Here is a 20,407-nt window from a genome sequence, read left to right as displayed (position 1 = left end):
TTGGGCTGGGTCAAAATTGACCCTGACCATACTGTGAAGGTATGGAATATGAACAGGTTGCCTGGGTTAAGTAAACAAACAAAATAAGGGGCAGGTGCACTAAAGAAAGACACAGGTGAACATAATCAACTAATAGTCTGAGGAGGAGGAGCATCAGTGGCTGGAGGACTCTCACACCCCCTGGTGATCAGACTGAAGCATGACAGCAATTTGTCAGGAGATCATCAAGACTATTAGGATTTCCATTGCCTTTGGTTTCGTTACCACTTTAAATAGGACATTAAATTACTAGGAGTTGCAAGGTATGTTCTAGAATGGGAGGCAAACATGAGGTGTGGTTTCACCCAGAGATTCACTACCCTATTACTGTGTTACAACAGCAAATGAGAAGATAGACATTCTGTGCCTCGTTACTCAACTCCTTACACCCAAATATTTAACTAACTCTTAAGTGCCTGAGTCAAGCTGCTGCTTGAATCCAAGTCACACACCATCTAGATTTCCCTGTCTGTCTCCACTGACACAAAGAATACAACTGGTGGTAAATGGGACTTGCTATTGTTTTCACTGAACTTTGATCACTACTATGAGATCATTAAACCTTTTGCAGCCATGCCCTTAATATGTTACTTACTAAGTTTCGACCTTGTCTGTGTTCTCCTCCACTATTGCTTGATTATGAACTTGGATGTCTTAGGGCATATATCATAGAACAGTATTGCACAATACAGTCCCTTTGGCACATGAGTCTCTTAAAATCTAATGTACAGGCCTCTAGCACCATCTCCAGCAGTGCGCTACAGGCTCCTGCCACTTCATGTATACAAAAAACTACCTCTTACACCTACCGGAAATCTTGCTCCACTCACCTTAAATAGATTTCCTCTAGTATTGCTTATTAATGCCTTGGGGAAAAAAAAACATTTGTTGCCCACTCTATCTATGCACCTCTAATCTTCCAATGAGGAAAGTGCTAGCTTGCTCAATCTTTAATCAAAAGGCACGTTCTCTGATCCAGGCAGCATCCTCGTAAATCTCATCTGCACCCTCTCAAAAGCTTTCACATCCTTCATATAATGAGGCAACTAGAACTGAACACAGTATTTCAAGAATTGTATATCCTCCTATTGAAGAGAACTTATCTCCTTCAATTCATCTTTAGGATGAAGGCCTCCACGACAGTGCTGGAAATTCATGACTACCATCCCCAACCATGAAACATTGTTTCCAAAACCGGTTGGAAAGTTTCCACCTCCCTATACTGAGTGCAGGCCCACTTTAATCAATGCTAGATGTTAAGGAATTAAATGAGACCACATCAGGTGACTTTTTCCTCCTTCTTCGAAGAAGAGTGTTCTTTCTACGAAAAGAATTCAACAAGGGTTATCTGGGCCTATTTTTACAATGGCTGGCATAGAGAGCGATTGGGTCAATTATGGGAGTATTGAAGGAAATGGGGGTATTTCATAGAGACTTAATCTGATATGGGTATCTATTCTGGACTGAGAATGGGAAGGAGGCAGGAAGAGGGCTGGGAAAGGGGAAAGGAAGAGGGGAAAGGGGAAAGAGCGGGAAGCACCAGGGAATGAAATGATCTTGCCTGGTGTCTCAGGGTTAGGCGTGTCTGCAGCTGCAGTACATTCGCGCCCCCCTCCCCCACTCCTGGCTCTCCTTCTCTGCCAGCTGTCCCACACCTCTACCGCAGCGCTTCGCCCTCACCATTCTCAACATCTTTGCTCCCGCCAGGTTACAAACTCGATCTCCTCTCCACGTTGACAAATAATGCAGTACCGTGCAGAAGTATTGGGTACCCTAGCTATACATGTGTGCCTAAGACTTTGGCAAGTGGGTAGGCATTATTTCTTCATGCTAAGGGAATGAAGAGATATGAGGGGGCAGATGAATTAATATACCGATGGAAATGTTCTGTCATGTCCATATTAAACAAAGGTTCAAATGCACAATTTATACTCCTATTTTCAATGTTTCCATATTACTCCCTCTACATGTTACCCCATATTGGTGTGAAACACGTTGTGACAAGTAGCCAGATTTGGAATTCAACACTGCTCTGTGATTGGTCAAATATAAATTACAAGCGGTCGTCAGCAACCAGGTCTTGCTTTATCTCACTGAACTAATGAAGTATACCATAAGAAAACTGGTTTGAGATTTTGTGTTTGTATTTATTAGGGATAGCAAGGTAATTTTGACTTTGTCTAAAGTTGTATTCTGCTCGTTGCTTGTAGAAGATTTTGGGGCAGGGTAAGTTAGTGATGTTTGGTTAGCGACACCCTACCAACAATGAATAAGCTAACGGAGAGGGGAGAATGCGTTCCGTTCTCCGTCGTTGAAGATGATAGTTGACTTTCCATTTCTACAACAGACAGCAGGTGGCGCTTTTGACACTTGTTTATTAATACGGACAGGTTCGCTATAAATGGACCCACACGGAGTTTTAGAAAATTACGATCAGTGCCTTCAATATGGGGATGAGATTGCAGTAGTTAGCCGTGTTGTATTGCAGCCACAGAACGTGATCTACAGCGCCAAGGGGAAGCAGGCAGCAGAAAGTAACCAAGATTTCCAAACCACAGGGAGCCCCTGCTGGATGTTAACGGTGAAAAGAAATAACAGTGTCGTTTGAACCGTTCCAACTAAACTTGGTGAAATAGATCCAGGTAAAAATGTTTGATTTCTTAATAAAGCTGATGCAAATCAAATCTATTTTTAGCAGAAAACTACATTCATTTTTTTTCTAAAAGTAGTCAAGGTTGATGCGAGAGCCACTGTTCACACTTCTAAAATGACCTTTGCTCCTTTGATGTGATCGAACACTGGGACACCGTGAAAATCTGCACAGAATCACACCCAGATTCCTCGTTACCTATTTCAATAAAAACACCAGGATTAGTGTCGCTTCTGGTGTGGTTTAAAGGCCATTGGATTTAATAAATGGATCTAAGTTTAAAAGAGTAAGAGGATTTTTAAATGTTTATATAGTTTTCCCCAAAATTAAGTATTTTAAGAGCCGTGTTTTACTGCTCACCATGTAAGTGACTAGCTGAGGTGTCCGCTTCCATTCTTGCAAGTATTGAATGCTGGTCAAAGTATAATTAATTAGACCCAAATTTAATATTTTGTGGTACAGTATTAATCCTTTTTTTTTCGTTTTTCACGAGATTTCATTTTCTTTAGGGAACCTGTGCTCGGGCCTCTGCTGAGTTTAAGTCAGATTGTACATAGTCCTCTGTGCTTATAGAGCACACATTGGACAGGAGATGACCATTTAGGAAGTGCAAACCGTTGGGCATTTGAACACCGTGTGGCATTTGAAACCGACAGCTGTTTGACCATGCTGGCTACCGTCCTACTAGAAAACTCTTGGAGTAAAAGTCAGCCCGCACCTGTTGTGAAGTAGCAGAGCTTCGAGGCGACAATTGAAGTACTTAGCTGCCCTTTAATGCTCACCCCCTCCCCCCCTTTCACATTCGCACAACTGGCTATTTTCTTCTTCTCAAGTCCAACACCCCTATTGGGACATAGACCGCCGACAGCAGCTCACCAGAATCCTCAGTCCCGGGCAGATAGAAGGCGTTTTACCATGCGTCTTTTAGGCAAAGGTCCAGTCCCAGGGATGAGCTGTTTCGGCCTTTTTGTTGGCGTTTCTATGGATCTCTGTTTTTACCAGATGGGGGTTGATAGCCCCATACCCGACCTTCCTCCTTTCGACAGGCTTGGGACTGTCGATGGCGGAGTTAATTATTCTTGTAACGAGCATCTTAAACAGTGCAGTTCTACGATCTTCTTTCAGGGTAATCGGTTGTTAAATTAATTAGTTATTTTAACCAAATATTCAAAACTGCAAAAAATCCTAAATATAATAAACAGATCAAAAATATCCATCCAGTGGGAAATTATTAACCAGAGTCCTTACAGCTAAAACACAAGTAATGATTTTTCTTTAATGTAGTCAGTCTGTACAACTGAAGTTCATAACTGATTTGCTACTTGAAAAGGGAATCGTCTAAATGCGGAACATCTTGCTTTAATCGTGAAATATTTTCGGGTAACATATATTTGAAAGATGCATGCTGCTTTGTTAAACAACTTCGACACTTAGCAAGCATCACCTCGTAGCTGCTTACCTTCCTATAATAATCCAGGCACCTATCGGATAAATTATAACTGCATATAATATCTAATAAAGTTTGGAACGAACCGCATTATTGATTAATGGGAGAAGGGAAAATTATCAGGTTCAGTGTTCTTGATGGTAAAGGAAACATTGTCCTTGATGCATAATATGCTCTTGAAATTTGGCCAGCGAAAAGAAGCGTTTAGGTGATATTGCAAAATTCAGAATTGAGACTTGGATGTAGGAAGGATACAACAGACGCACAGCAACAGTTATATGTGCATCTCTGTTGATGTAGTATTAAATACACACTTCAAGTGACCTTTCGAAAATAGTCGATGTTTGAAATTGGGTGCGGGATTTTTCCTTGCAGTTTTGGAATGGGGATCATGAAAAAGAATAAGTTATATTTCTATATCCGGTCATTTGCTCTGCGTTTAAATCTGTATGCAACTATCATTCACAAGATCAAATCTGTGTTTGCGCGAATACAAACGATCTCGAGATGAAAAGTGGTGTATGGTTTACTCATGTCTTTCTCTCTTTCTCTGCCTCCCGCCCCTCTAAAAAAATGAAGTCGGTTTATGTTATGAGCACTTTAAGAATGGATATGGTGAAAAGCTCAAAGTGACCAGAGATGGTCAATTTCCTTTAGTACGCTTGAACTTCTTGCTTCGTGTTATTTCGCTATTACGCTGCTTCTATTTTCTTGCGTTCTTGTATTCTGCTGCCTCGAGAATCGAGAAGTTTGAAGAACTTTTAGTCGTGGAATCCTGAAGAGGTACAATTTGGAAGCAAATCCTCGGCGCACTGTGGGCGTGCGCGTCGACCCATTTCCACCTTCTGTCCGCTGCCAACTCGAGCTATCGCAGCGTTTGCTCCGATAGGTGGATTATTCTTTATTTGTTAACACACTGGCACTACACACCTTCATCAGTTAAAAAGCGAATAATTGATGAAAAAAATTGTAGAGGCTAGTTGAATACTCGTTACCGGAGCTACTTTAGACAAAACAAAGTTTCATATATTCTCTAGCGAATGAAAGGTATGTTACCGAATTGTCGGCTTTGGTTGAGAAAAAAAAAGGCAATCTTCGCTTCTTAAAATTACTACCACTCCGGTGGGTCGAGAAGAGCTTTTAAACTTAAAAAAAACATGGATGTTTCAACAAAATTGCCTGTTGAGTCTCGACCACCCGGCCAGTTTGTGCATACGGTGTCATAACGTGCAGAACAGAGAGGAAATGATGATGGAACAAGTGCTGCGTACGGGCGTTCTGGAAAACGCTACCTTAACACAACCATACTTAAAGAAATACAGAAAATTACAGATCTTAAATTACAAACTTAAGTGACAATCAAAATCACAGATTCATACTGAACCGTTGGCTGCTTTGGGTAGTATTAGGTAGGAAGGCTGAATGTCCCTCTGTATTTCACTGGTGACCCCTGTCAGGCCACCCTTTAAGAAGAGCCCGCGGCTGATCTCCGAGAGGGAACCCAACTCACCCCTTACGTCACGGACACGTGACGCCCCCTGTCGGATAAATGTCTATTGACAGCAGATTGAGGAGCAGAAGAGGCTTCCGCTGCCTGGCTCAGCTTTGCCAACTTTTCCTTTTTATAAAAAAACAAACTTTGCTCCTAGCGTCGAGCGTCGAGCGGCCGGGCAGCCGTCTACAAACTATGTGCACTTGTCTGAGTTTGGGAGCCGCGAGATTACAGTAAAAAAGGGGCAATATCTGCAAAGTTGTCGATGAGGAAACAAGAGAATAAGGATCCATTGGAAAGGAGTGCGGGTTCTCTGACTTCTTTTCCCCTTGGCCATTCTGAGCCACTCCACTAGGGGGTCTGAGAGACTGGAGAGTTGCTACCGACACAAGGATTGAAGACACTGGGCCGATCACTTCAACAATGACTCTAGGTGCCGACATGTCTGATCATTCACTGCTCTCCGAGGATACAGATATTGATGTGGTCGGTGATATGAACGGCAAAGAAGGGAAATATGGTCATTTTCTTTCTGACAACGATTCAGACGATATCTTAAGCAGGAACGTTTCCGAGAATATTGAGTCCCCGGACTTGTCCGGCGTGTCTGACCCAGGTACGACCAGGGCAAGTGAGAAATCATGCAAAAGTACTTTGGTCAAACCTCCCTACTCTTACATCGCTCTGATCACTATGGCCATTCTGCAGAGTCCAAAGAAGAGACTAACATTGAGTGAGATCTGCGAGTTTATCAGTAATCGTTTCCCTTACTACAGGGAAAAGTTCCCTGCCTGGCAGAACTCCATCCGGCACAATTTGTCTCTCAACGACTGCTTTGTGAAAATACCCCGGGAGCCCGGGAATCCTGGCAAGGGCAACTACTGGACTCTCGACCCCGATTCTGCAGACATGTTTGACAACGGGAGCTTCCTTCGGAGGAGGAAACGGTTCAAAAGGCAGCAGCCGTCCGAAATCTTGAGAGATCACGGCAGCTTCATGCCAAGTTTTGGATATGGACCTTATGGCTGCGGTTATGGCATCCAGCTGCAAAATTTCCACCACCCTCATCACCATGCCTCCCCGAGTACGTTCCCATTCCAGCCTCCGCACTGTACGGTGCCATCACCAGCGTCAATGTTCCCAGCTGCAGCTATCCCCTCGCTTTTACACAGCAACGACTTAACCAGGAAATCCTTCTACCCGCAGCTGAGTCCCACTCTACCCAACCTACAAGGATTGAAAGCAGACCCGAGTCAGTCCAGGCCTTCCTTCTCTATAGACAATATCATAGGGGCTGCTCCGTCAAATACCCCCGGGTCTCCCTACTCAGCTCCGCCTGGAAGCCAAGCACAGGTCCTGGCAATGTTAACTCCAGCACTCACGCAGTCCCAGAACCCTCTAAACTTAACGCACGATAATGTTCTACAGACTGGACAGACCTTTTCAAGTAAACTCACAAATCTTAACACCTGTCACTATTAAAATTTCTCGTCCCGTGTAAGGTAGGAATTATACCTTTTGAATATTTGGAACCACAAAAGTATGCTTCTGCTCTTGAAGAAAAGACAAGATATATTTATCGTATGTATATATGTAAAGATACCTGGGGAATATTGAATTCTTAATGTCATTCTTTCTCGTGCTGTCTGTACCGAATGTTACCTTTTCCAATAATTTGATCCACTATACTGTTTAAGCACTGTTAAAGGACGGTTAGGGACCCTCAGGATTATTAAAAAAATGATTTTGATGTAAAATACGCGATTTAGAAGGAAAATGGTGAAGAGAATTAATAAACGGATCTTCTAAAATTTCTGTTGCCTTCAGTCCCTAACTGTCTAGTTTTATGGGTTTTCGGTAATTATTTGTATAAAGATAGAGGAAAGATGTACAACTTTCCCACCTCCTGCCTGCTGTCTCATTGGTTGTACATCGATCTATTTTACGAGGAAAGTCTGTGAACAATACAGTGCTCTATGTTTAAAATGTCCATCAGGTCGTTTGGTGTAAATTAATAAATGGTTTTAACTCTGAAAAATATGCCTTCCCATGTATTTGTACATAATATTTGCTCATAAAACTTAAATCAGAGTTTTAAGTAACTATTTGGGGCCTAAGATTTATAACAATTTCACAGGATTAAAGTTTGGCAATAATACAACGCCCTGTTATTTTATATTATATATATATATATATATATATATATATATATATATTACATTCTAGTAATACCTCACTCTATCTAAATTAACATATTCTGTTTAACTCGAATAGTTCATAATTATTTATTATGTAAATTACATTGTTGTATTCAATGGTCCAGTAAAAACTCAGGCCTCAATTTTGTTCGACGAAGAGATGAGTGAGCATGATATCAAGGACAGAATCGTAATATTTCAAATATACCTAAAATATATGGACAATGCAATTGTTTATAGCTTCATTTGTTCCCTATTTTAAAAAAATACTATACTCCAATTTAGAAGTGAAACCAAAAGAAGGGTGCCCATTAAAAAGGCAGTGTTAAGAGTTGGTTATTTTATTTTTCTTCTTGTATGATTATTTTATCAGGTGAGCTGAATACGCTTCAAAAGAGATTTGTGCAGTTTCTTTTATTTTAAAGTAGCTTAGCAATAAGGAGTCAGAGGAAAGTTTCATACAATTTGCAAAACATTTTACTCACTCCACACATAAAGACTAACTGGAATTTTCAATTCACCTGTGCATATGGCTATTATGTTCTTAGAAGCTGGAAATAGTTTTGAAGTCTTACTGGTACTTGTTAATCCAATGTATTGTCTGGAACAGCTTCTTCCCAGCTCCTCATAAATAGTCTTGCTGGTGGCTCTCGCTTTGGATATAATTTTCTCGACACCACTAATTTGCAGAAGCGTTGTATCTGCTGTAATCCACACAAAGGCCGTCTAGTTTGTTTATGTTGCTGATAATGCCTCGTCCTGAATAAATGACTCCCAGCGAGCGGTCTCAGGCCCAACTCACGCATTCGCTTTTGAAAAGCGATCTTCTCTCAGACAGTTGGTTGTCTTTTATCTTTGTGTTTCTTTGCCTGTACAAAGGTTGTTTAAGACTCGAAGATCCGCTCCACGGGATAAAACAGACGGGCAATCTATCTATTTTAAAGGTTTGCCAACTACCATGTTTTACTTAGCATAGTAAAGCTCTTTCATTTGCTGTGATTGTGTTCAAGTTGCAATTTTACCACATAGGGCTTTTTCTGACACGCTCATTAGCCGAAGGTACCCCTTTTTGAAGCATGTGATAACGATAAAAATGTGGTTCAGTTCTCAAGATGTCAATGGAACTGTCTTTAATTGTTGACATTAGCCTGTACATTGAGGTCGCATAATTTGGACTAATTGGCAAAGGAATGAAGACAGTCTTCAAGGCTCAACCACGGGATAAAAGGAACACGTCTAATGAAAGTGGGCTATCCATCTGTTGGGCCTGTCTAGGATGAAATTCCAAATCAAAATCAAACCTGTATGATTTTTTTTAGTTTTCCTACTGCCACGGCTATTGTTTGTATTGAGCTAAAATGGGATGAAATACATAGCAAATAAATAAAGCTTGAATTTTGTTCCGTAAAGTTTCCCTTTTAAGCGAAGCGTCGACTGGAAGTGTTCTGGTAGTTAAGTTTTCTTCATCAAAAATTGATCGATTGTAGTTTTTTTTTAGAGTGAAACTGACCTGGCGTGACATTTTGCAGAAAATACTGTAAAAACGATATCTTAATGAGGCATGGAAAAATTATCACCAGCAACTTTGATGTGTGTTGCATGGAAAAAATTATGTTTATTTTCAGATTTACGGCATCTACACTATGTTGGTTTTATAATAGGAGTTCAAGGGATAGCTGGTTTGTGTCATTCGGAGTTGGCCACTTAAGATGTACATCGACCATTATGAAACTCCGTGGCTCTTCACAGGTAAAGTGTCGCAGCCTAGTTTCTTTTGTTGCTATGTGAATATTGCCTACAAGTAATCTACTTCAAGAGCCGTCCTTACTGATTTGCATAACAACTGAAATAGGACATTTGCGGTTTGACCAGCAAGAAGCCTCACGCTCGAAATGGGGGCTTTTATCTTCAACGTAAATCTTTTAAAGGGCAAGTTAATATAGGATTATTTGCAACAACTGCAATAAACCCGTCCAGAACTAGTACCTGTTTGTAATAGGCTGCATAAATCTCCAAGTTATTGTTGAATGGGTCATAGCTGACGTTGAACGTCGGACAATTCAACCGAAGTAATTGTAGTTAAATGTACCGTTTGTCGTCTGCTTAATAGAGTTAGGAGTTTCCTACCCTTGCTATTCCATTTCGATCACTTTGCAATTTATTTAATTCACGGGATTCTTTAAGTATATGCAGCAGTGATTAGTCCCATCTCTTTTAGTTAAGAACTACCAGTTTTATACTGATGCGTAAAACAGTAGAAGCATGTTCAAACTGATTATTGTGATAATTCTGGTTGGCATTTTGTGAGCCCCGCTGCCCACGTTGGGTCAATGAGCAGGGAACAGACCTATTAACCTACGTTTTAGTGACACCTATAACGGATACGTGCCAGCTTCTTCATTACAGCGTTAAGTTTCGAACATAGCTGAGAGTAATGATTAGATTTAAAGAAGAGTATAAAACGCGTGTAATTTATATTTAGATAAAACGCAATATACTTTAGGTAGCAAATTGTAGAATTGTCATTTATGTCCTTTCCAATATCAGATAAATATTTTCAGGGCTTTTAGTAAATGTCTTTGAAGACATATTTTTAGAATCAATGATCAATACTGTATCACTTTCGCGAATCGTTATACGATTGTATTCAAAACCAAAAATAAAACCTGTCCCACGTTCAAAGTGATCTGAAATTGTTAAATAACTTGCAGCGTGAAAGGGATATCATATGTACCATCAGGATTAGCTAACACCAACCAACTCTTAAATGGTTTGTATGAACTAACATTAAGATAGTGTTACAATGTGTAATGCTATATCATCTCTATCTCCAGGTCTTAGCACCCAGCGATTTAGAATATAAGGGAGAAATGTGGATGTTTGGTGTCCACATATCCAGGAACAGCTTTAAAGTTGCATTCTGAAAATGCTTTTTGTTTTCTAAAATATACAGTCTGTTTTAACAGAATACGAATTTCGTTTTTCATTTCAAGAATATAGTCAATACACTTGCATGAAATGGGATGGGTTGGTGTGTGTGTGGAGGTGGGGGCGGGAGTCAGTGGGAATCCTGCAAGAGCCGCTGCTTGCCAAAGAATAATTTGGATCTTGTTCATCTGTAAACTGGCCAAAATTATTAATGAAGACAAATCATGTTAATTAATAGGAAAGAGAACACGGATAAATGAACGGAATGAAATCCACAGTTACATTACTTCGTTAGAAAACATTTGGTAAACAAATCCCACACGGGGAATGTTGTGCTGCGTTTAGATGACAGTGTGCTATCCATAACCCGATAGGATATCAACACAAGTACTTCTATACCAAGTGTTAGGTTTCCTCCTAACGAGACTTTTTTTTAAATTCTGGGATTATTCGCTTTGTCTACGTGAATTTGAAAGAGATTTCAAATGTCATGGGTTCGGTTCCTGCTCAGATAGCGAAGAGTGATCCAAGTACTCCGATTGTTGTGGGGTTGGAGCTTGTGATGCGTAAACGCCTTACATGGTGGGTTATACGCCATTGGATTCTCTCTATGATTGTCAGCAAATGTGTGGGTTGGTAAAAATGAACAGAGAAAATATTTCTAGGAGAAAGTTACTCTTATGAAAAAGGAGCAGAGGGTCAGTCAGATAGGAAATGTTCAATCGTTTATATGTTGTTTGTTCTTTTATTTGAGAGTCATAAATATTGCAGTCTGAATGTTCATTAGTACGGCCTGCTTCATTTTTCAGAAATTTTCTTTGGATGAATATTTCATTTGTGATACCATGACAGAGATAATTGTCATGTTGTCTCTGACGATTCTTTCCATGTATAACCTGTAATGGGAATATGAAACAGATGTCAGCATGTGAGTTATTAAACTTTCATGCAAATAAAATGAGTTTATCTTTTTTTTCATAAAACCGAGACGCCACATTCTCAAAACAAATTATTAAATTCCTTATGTTTACAAATCAGATTAGTGACTTTCTATTAAGATTACTCTTAATAACAACTAAGTATTTATTTCAGCAACGGATTGTTCATCTCACAAATATGCTAATATTCAATGGGTTCACAATTCCAATTCACGTAATTGCATTCAACCTCCTAATATTTTAATTTTTTTGAAATAAACTGGTAGTGTGACAAATCATTTAAAGCAGATTTCAACTTGGCGTTGTTTTTAATATGTTTTCAACTTGCTCAGACAAATTGTCAGATATCTTCCTGAGTTTTCTAACCATTTCGAATGAGCATTGCTTAGAAATGTGTTAAAGGTTCACACAACAGGGCTATTCTCGTAACATACTTTCTTCCGGCACATTTATTCTATTACCAACTGATTAAACAGATTTATTTGTGTTTTTAAATGCATTCAATGATTACCCCAACAGTTGTTGTCATTTTAGGTTTGAGTTGGACAAAACCGATGCTTTAGTTTATAAAGCATGCATGAGGTGTGCGGCCTATAGTTTCAAAAACCTTGCACGCGATTGAAGTTTTGTATATCATTTTTTGTAGAAGATCATTAATTTCGAAATGACAAATGAATGATTTGGTCTTGTTGAAGATGTGTCAAATAACATCAGAAGGTCGCAGAGTATTGATACCTATATTTTCTCCTTATTCACCTGGATTACAAAATTTGAGCAGGAGAATGCAATCCAATTATCTTTAAATGATACCAAAAAGGGCAACGTTTGATAATCGCATTAAATAAAAAACAAAACGGGAAAATAATTTTTTGTTTGCCTTAGCTCAAGAGCCAATGGCCTCGATTGGTTTAATAATCGGAATGAAAACCAGTTCGATAGAAGACAAGTTGTACACCAAATTATTTATTATCTGTGATGGTGTTTGACGAAAAATATAATTAAATATACTTTTCCTAAAATGTAAAGAATATTACAAGATAATTGACCATATATTGTTGAAGATAAATAAGTTCTAAGTTTCTAACTTGTGTTCAGCTCCGGGTCTATTTTGAAATGGAAGCATACAGGACGGAAGTAGGCCATTCGACCTATAGTGTCTGCGCTGATCAGCAAGATCATTAATCCGCTTTTATTTTTCTCACATTCCCATGAATTTCCTCCAGATTCTACAACACACACTAAGCGAAACTTGTAATAGCCATCCCTCGGGTCTTTTTTTTTGCCGGAGCACCCAGGGGAAACCCACGCAGTCACGGGGAGAAAGTGCAAACTTCACACACAGAGCAGCGTAGGTCAGTCAAGATTGAATGCAGGTCGCTGGAGCAGGCAGCAGCTTACCAGATGCGACATTTATGCCTCCCTGTTTTTGGGATACAGTATTTAGAACCCTGCTGATCATTCTGAGATCTGAGATTGACTTAACCTTTCAACCCACAAAGAGATTCTTCCGACTGTAATTCCTACCAGTCCTTTGGGCGAAACCTTCATCCTGGTTTTGTTTGGTTCAATATAACGACTTCACCTGCAAAGTAAGCACAGGCCCATTACTACCAGAATTGTACGGACCCACGTTCCTTTCCTCTTCTTCGGAAAGGCAACGGCACTTTCCGTGTGTTTTCCCATGTGCTCAACGAGGAAAGAGCAGCTTATCGTATTTTAGAAAAAAAGTGTGTTTAAAACAAAAGAAAATGCATGATATAAGTTGAATTTCATCAAACATGGTAAGAATAAAAACAATGTTCTTACATTTTCTGCCAAATGGACCTAATAAGTTTAGCGGACTCTTTTTGTAAATATGAACAGACTGTTTATACAGCAACATAACACTTGAATGTATAGTTTTAGTAAAAACAACTTCTGCGGGGGGGGGAGGGGGGCGGGGAGATCCTGCCATCGAAATCCTAGGACTGCTGAGGTGCAGCTGCTGCACAGAAAAGAGATGCTTGCTGATTATATTAAGAAAATTATTTCCAAAAGAAAGACGATTCCAATTTTTTTTTAGGTTTCATTTTAACCCTTCGCATAAATTAATTTCGCCCACTTGCATTGTATCATCGAACGGGCTTTATTCTTGAATTTCTCATCTTCTGGATTTAAGTCTGGAATAAGTTCAAGGAGCTATTAATGTTTTGATTAAAAATACTCATGATAACGGAGATTGAGATTTTACGCAAGCCTCATATCCCGGGTTGTTGTCACGCAAACACAACATAATATGTTTAAACTCGAATATTCAAACTTACAGTGTACAACTGCAATTACACATACAGTAAGCTTACATAGGTTCACATAGACAAACCGGCAGCTCTTACACGTCTCATTTTTAAGGACCTTTTATTTTGAATATAGTAATTGTTTATTTAACAGTGTACTTCAACCCCATCACCAACTTAACTTTTATATATACTTTAATAAACATTAAATGACACATTATCCGAAAGTGATTCTCTACTCCATTTGCAGTGTTAAGGAGAAATGTTTTCTTACTGACTTTTATTTATATCTCTGATCATCCTTTACTAGCTACCAAAAGGCGCTATTAAAATCTCATCATTTCCATCTGACCAACCAGGATCACACATGGCGAAATTATGTTTTTTTTCCAGAAACTTTTCAACGCCTAGTAAATATAGCCTCATTTCAGATGTCCTATACAATTTTCAGAGGTACCGCACGATAACAGGTCCTTCCGGCCTAACGAGCCTTATGTCGAATCCGTTATTATTAATTGCATGGAAAATGTCTTTTTAGCAGCATATGGTACCCTTTTCGGAAAAGTGATCCAGAGAATCGGGAAATAGGTGAGCTGTGCTTTTATCTTGTACTTCTTTTCGTCTCCTTTTCTGTGGATCCAAAGTTTAGACATAGTCGCAGTGAAATAATAGCTCGACTTCTGGAGCCAGGTTGTCCGCCGCTAATGTTACCTCTGCCTTTCTTTCCTTACTGATCTGTATTTACTGTTCTATATTATTTTCCCACACCCCCACGCCTCCCCGTGAATTTTATGTGCTTCTTGTAACGCCCAATCATGGATAGTTAATGCATATGATAATTAATCGCTAATATATCCGACCATTGGAAATATATGCGCGTTAATTTCTTCTGCTGAAGAGTCTCGCGTGGAATATTCCCCTTTCCATCCTTGTCTTTTCCCTGACAGATGTTGAGTTACCTGCTACACAGTTCGTGCAATTCAGCTCTCAATTCTCATTTCACTCTTCTACGCATTTTTAATAAAATTAAATCCCAAAGATCCCTCCCTATACTAATACAAACACGTCAGAAGATGCTGAGGCAATTAAATACATTCTTCGGTGCTGCTGGAGTTATGGACTTTTTGTTTACTTAAATAGTCTTCTATGTATTCTTATCCTGATAGTTGTAAAGCGCCCGAAAATGGAAACTCGTGCAGTACTACACTTCTGCTACACTGACAAATATGTCAACTCTTGGATGTGATGACAAACCTTCGGTTTACCCACGTGGAAGTAAGAAAAGCACTACTTGGGAGCCGGGCAAGGAAATCATTCGTAACACTCAATCAACGTCGCTAAAAGGATTATCTAGTTATTCCGACAAAGCTGTTGGCGGAAGCTTGTTGCGTGTAACTTGACTGTCGCAAACCAAATGGTTCACTAGGATTTCACGTCAAAGATATTTTATTGGCCATTTGGTCGTACATCACTCCCGAATGTCTCGAAGTCACCAAATGGTGGTATTCTAATACACTGTTTTGCTTACATCCACCAGGATAATGGGACCAAAAGACTTCCAAACATACGCATCGAGTCAGAGTACAAATTTTCTCAAACCCGTGCTTTTGTAAAGATTGTGCAACGGAAGGCGATCAAACTACATAGTAACATGCACAACGTGTAACTCAAAATCCGCCCTTTTTATCCAAAAGTCTAAATCAATTGTTGGAATTCATAAGGCGAATATAGTCCTTGTTTTTTTTATTACGGTTATTAGACGTCAAGAACTAGTTGATAAAAGTATACGCCAATTTCTAGGGCATCAATAAATATTTCAGCTAATATTGAGTTCCCCAGCAACACTGAGATGACAAATAAGCTGTCGATAGTTTGAAACCTTACCCACTTTCCCCAAAGGACGCCGTGTCTTATTGAAGTTTCTAGCGAATCATATTTTTCATTTAAAATGAAAAATGCTGGAAGTGTTCAGCAATTCAGCCCGTTACCGCCGAGAAGAGAGATATTTGCGGTCAGAATTGAAAGGATAACCCAGTTTCTTTATCCACAAATGCTGTCTGATTTGCTGAATATTCCCAGGATTTTCTTTTTTGCGTTATCCAAGTTTTCCAGCATTTTCCTTTCTAGTTGCTGTATTTATTGAAAATAAATCTTTGTTTAGGCAACGCAATCTTATTTAATCGTCCTGAGTTAAAGTGGAAGAATGGTATGCAATGCGCATTGTGAGTGTTCATAAAGACCACGTGTCCATGGAACTCTTTCGAACACCTACCGGGGTATATACCAGCGTAAAAAACGTAGCTCTATTCTTATCTGTGCGTTTGCTCATATTTGTATTTATGTGGCAAACGTCAATATATGTGCCTACAAGGCTGTGGACAAAAATGCTTCAGATCTGTGATATAGCGATGGAATAACTTCCACTGTTCAGGCAGCATAACCCATGGCATTCTGTTAGAAAGAGTATATCACGAACTGAGTATTTTAACTTTGCCTTCGCCAATAGCCGTCGGGCGGCCGAATGTTTCCAGCGCTTTTTTTAAACCCAAAATTTCGATCTAACTTCTAAAATATCCGTTCCCCCGCGCCTTTTACAAATTTGTGAATTTGCGCATTTCCGTAGGTATAATTGAAGATATCGTGTGCCTGTTAATATGTGTAAATGTCTCTGGAGTGGACGGTTGGTTTTCTATCCTCTACTTGTTTATAACAGTTTTCAAGCTTTCTCATGAACGATTGTATAAAAGAGCTGTCTTTTGTGATTCTGAAGGCAAGTCTCCGTGTCGTTGGTATATTTCTACATTTCCAGCTATCAGCTTCTCACCGTTGCGAAATTAAAAAAAAGATCCCAATCGGGATCTGTGTCAGGAGGTCAGACAGTTGTGTTTTAGTATCAGTTCCAGTAACCGGAGGAATGGATTAGGCTATACGAGCTCTAATCCATTCTTGGAAACGGCTGACTGTGTGTGGTTCATGCTTGAAAAAAGTCAGCAAACGTGCAGTGTAAGGGCATAGATATTAACTAAATGACTGAAAGGGTTTAACATGTGACCTTCGCAATTACGGTAATTCAACCTGATCGCAGCTGCGGCCGTCTCTTTGAGTAACTGTAGTGATCTTACGACAAAATCTTTCTCAAATAAATTAGATACGTTTCACTTATTAAAGCGGCCCTATCGGGCTTTACCAATCTGTTCGACAGTTTTAAGTCAGCTAGACCATTAACTGAAACGAACCGACTAACCAATCAGCTTTGCAATAAACTTCGGATACAGTGTTACAATTTTAGTTTCATTGAAAACAAGACTATATCGATTTTTTTATTATTATTCTTCGCGTTTTGCCTTTTGTCTCTTGTCTGATTCGCCGATGTTTGAAAGAAAATAAGTCTTGGTGATAAAAAACGAAGTGTGCTCTTAAATGACAATCTAAGTCCAGGACTTCCCTTCATCAAACTGACATTGCGGCTGTTAGTTTCCAAGACGATCAGTAAAGTAGATCCTTTGCAGAGGCAGAGTCGAACGGATTTCGCTTTCCAGCGACCACACCATATTGTTTAAGTTTCTGTAAGAGGAGAAGCGATTTAACTCCGAATACTTTTCTGAAGCCCCATACTTCCTTCTGCATTAATTTCATCTGAACATATTATCCGTCAGCTGTCAGGTTTCTAAACTATCATGCGTTCGAACAAAATAAAACAATTATTTTTGGAATTTAGTGGTCACTAATCAGAAATTCACAAAACCATTTGAGAAGACTATATGGCCAATGCATTGATATTACCCGTACGCAAATAAGATAGATAATATGATGTATACACGTATTCTTAATACAATACGGGAAATAGCAACATATATAGTAGTTGGTTTTCTCGCCTGAACTACATCTTAACAGCAAGCGGGTGCAGCAAATCAAACATCGCGGAACACATTCCAGACAGCAAGAAATAACACGTGGCCTAGTTGTGATATATTGCGGAAATGATGCTACATTCAAAATTGTGCTGATCAGTTGTCGCTTTGTCAAAAACATCGGACACCGCAACAGAAATGATTCGAGGTATTTTTTGGTTAACTATCAGCACTCGATGCATCTTCCCTTTCCCAGTTAATAGTCTTTGGTTCTCAGTTCACGAGATTATCTTTTAAAAGCAAGACAAAATGAAACAAACCTTACCTTAAAGTAACGAGCGAAACTTATTTTTAATCATCGCACGGCGCGGCGTGTAACGTTGCCACTACTTACATTACGAAATTGCATCACCACTTCAAAATGACCCGTGTCTACTTCTTCACCAATATTAATGATTCTATCGGAGAATAGACCGGAGTGGTTACTTTTAATAGCGTCAATATCACTTAAATGAAATGCTTGCCCAGGTTACAAAAGTTGATAGTACCTAATACTCAAATCCCCGAATAGACACCTTCGTGCGTCCTCATTAGGCCGAGGTTCAACATCTGACAAACGCCAAATGTCACCTCGTGTTTTTCGTTGAGGAGTGTAGTTGCCATCCCGCTCCGTGAACCTAAAACCCTTAATGAGTTTTTTTTTCTCTCCACAGGCCCGGGCTGTAATTCACAACACGTTTCAGGCAAATGAACACCGTTCGAGCTTGTTGCAGACCCGACCCCGTATTTTGATTTATTGCCACCCCCATTCACTTCTAAAGGGGCCAGCACATAGACATACTTTCGCCGTATTTAAAATATAACATTCACTGAGTGGGTAGCTGGGAAGGGCAGAGGGACTGCGGTTATATAATTAAACTTTTTCTGTTGCACAGACCCCGACGTGGAGCAGATAGGGGTGAAGTGGGGAGCAGAACCAGAAAGGGTTAAATTCAGAAAATTCAGAAATTCAGAAACATTGAGTTGCACTGCCAAAGAAAACTATTTAAGCTGCGCAGGGGAAAAAACGACGTGGTTTTACAGAAATAAACGCAATCCAATGACTGAGGTCAATAGTGCAAACTTTTTAAGACTAATGTTTATTTAGAAGAGTGATTGGTGTCTGCCTCGCTTTACTTGTGCCCCTGTGCCTGGATTCTAATAACTTTTCCAGATGCGCGCACAACAGCCAATGCAATAGCACGGCCTGCCAAAGCTAGCGTAAACTCCTATCAACATCTATCACTAACCAGTTGTAGCACTCAAAAACGCATGTATCATTCTGCTCGTTACTCCCTTCCCTGAGAAATAGTGGTTGAGATTAATTCCCTTGTGAAGAAAACAACTGAGTGATTTCTTAAAAAGAAAACATCCGCATTTTATTTTTCCTGTGATATTTTATTGCCTGAAAATTATAAGGTATTAATCAACGCTTTTGCAAGAATATAAAAAAAACCAAATAAGAACTGAACCGTTGAATTCCCCCAATCCGGGCAATACGGAGGCTCGATGAATTCTTTCGAGCCAGAAAAAACAAAGAGAACAATTTCTAACCAAATGCCTTCGAATGTTATTGAATATAAAGCCAGGGGAGCATAAATCGCCATTACCGCCAGTAAAAAAAAAAGTCGCTCCTTATTAAGTGAAATGGAATCCCGGTGCTTCGACAGGCGAAAAGTTCAAAGTAAACTAATAACTCATATCATTCAAATACTCTATGAAGCATCTCCGACTAGTAAGCATATACACTCTGTGATTTTTTATTCCATTTCTTGATGCTATGTTGTTGAATACTTTTGCCTTTTCTCCCAGATGCCAACCGGCTGTGCCTGTTTTTAACCTGCCCATATTGAGGTTTACAGTCTTACCTCTCTACATTAACTGTGCTTTCAATCCACAACGGCTGCCCGGCCTGGGGTGATTCAATGATTCATTTCTCTCCTGTCATTCTGCGCCAGCGGTGCGAGTACATTTTCGTTCCATGTTTTGTTTCTTTATAATTCCTGGTGGAGACATTTATTTTTGTTTGTACAACTGGAAAAACCATCGGAATCTTTCTTTTCTTTAAAAAAATGGCCACGGGGTCGGGGGTGTCCAGTTCTCTTTAACTCAACTACGATTTACAATCTTACTTTAAAAAAAACAAACCGCTCATTACCTTTCTGCGGTTTCATTCTTTAGTGGTCCGAGAATGAGAACTCGCTGAAAATATGAACGTTAGGCCGATGTTTGTGGGGTCTCCCAAAGGGTAGAGGGCAATCTTTCGGGTCCACGCTCTATTGGCGACCTTCCTCCTGCATTGGCGAACGCTTGGCCTATGCTACAGTTTGATGTTAAGATAAAAATCCCTTTTCAGTACTAGACTGGGGGGGGGGGGGGGGGAAATAAGCGTGTAGCTATGAGTCAAATGCTTTTCATTCAATTAAACGTTTGCTGGAGGTAATTCTTCCTAACAAAAATATTACATCATGGCTTTGGGTTGTTTTCCTTTCATGGGAAATAACATTGCAACATTCTCCTAAATAAGTAAGATCAAAATGTTCATGAAGCAT

At 39.6% G+C, this 20,407-nt stretch overlaps 1 protein-coding gene and 1 long non-coding RNA gene across 3 annotated transcripts in view; one reads left to right on the top strand and one right to left on the bottom strand.

Moving 5' to 3' along the window:
* The first annotated feature begins 5,707 nt into the window (after window positions 1-5,707).
* Window positions 5,708-20,407, top strand: part of foxd2 (forkhead box D2) — a 42,258-nt gene continuing 27,558 nt past the window's right edge. The window contains exon 1 of the mRNA XM_072274664.1: window positions 5,708-7,130. Coding sequence (XP_072130765.1) covers window positions 6,052-7,110 — 1,059 coding nt within the window. The 5' untranslated portion in view covers window positions 5,708-6,051 and the 3' untranslated portion in view covers window positions 7,111-7,130. The remainder of the gene's footprint in view (window positions 7,131-20,407) is intronic.
* Window positions 11,502-20,181, bottom strand: LOC140206324 (uncharacterized). Of its 2 annotated transcripts, none has more exons than XR_011888115.1 (4): window positions 20,014-20,181; window positions 19,724-19,858; window positions 13,091-13,274; window positions 11,502-11,650 (listed from the first exon to the last, which is right to left on the bottom strand). It is a non-coding gene; the product is annotated as an uncharacterized lncRNA (long non-coding RNA). The 2 variants fall into 2 exon arrangements; XR_011888114.1 differs by lacking the exons at window positions 11,502-11,650; window positions 13,091-13,274 and adding exons at window positions 14,753-17,529; window positions 18,142-18,274.

The sequence above is a fragment of the Mobula birostris genome, chromosome 12 (assembly GCF_030028105.1).
Source record: "Mobula birostris isolate sMobBir1 chromosome 12, sMobBir1.hap1, whole genome shotgun sequence".
Lineage (NCBI taxonomy): Eukaryota > Metazoa > Chordata > Chondrichthyes > Myliobatiformes > Myliobatidae > Mobula > Mobula birostris.
The sequence above is the reverse complement of the archived record's forward strand: the minus strand, read 5'-3'. Positions and strand labels throughout refer to the sequence as shown.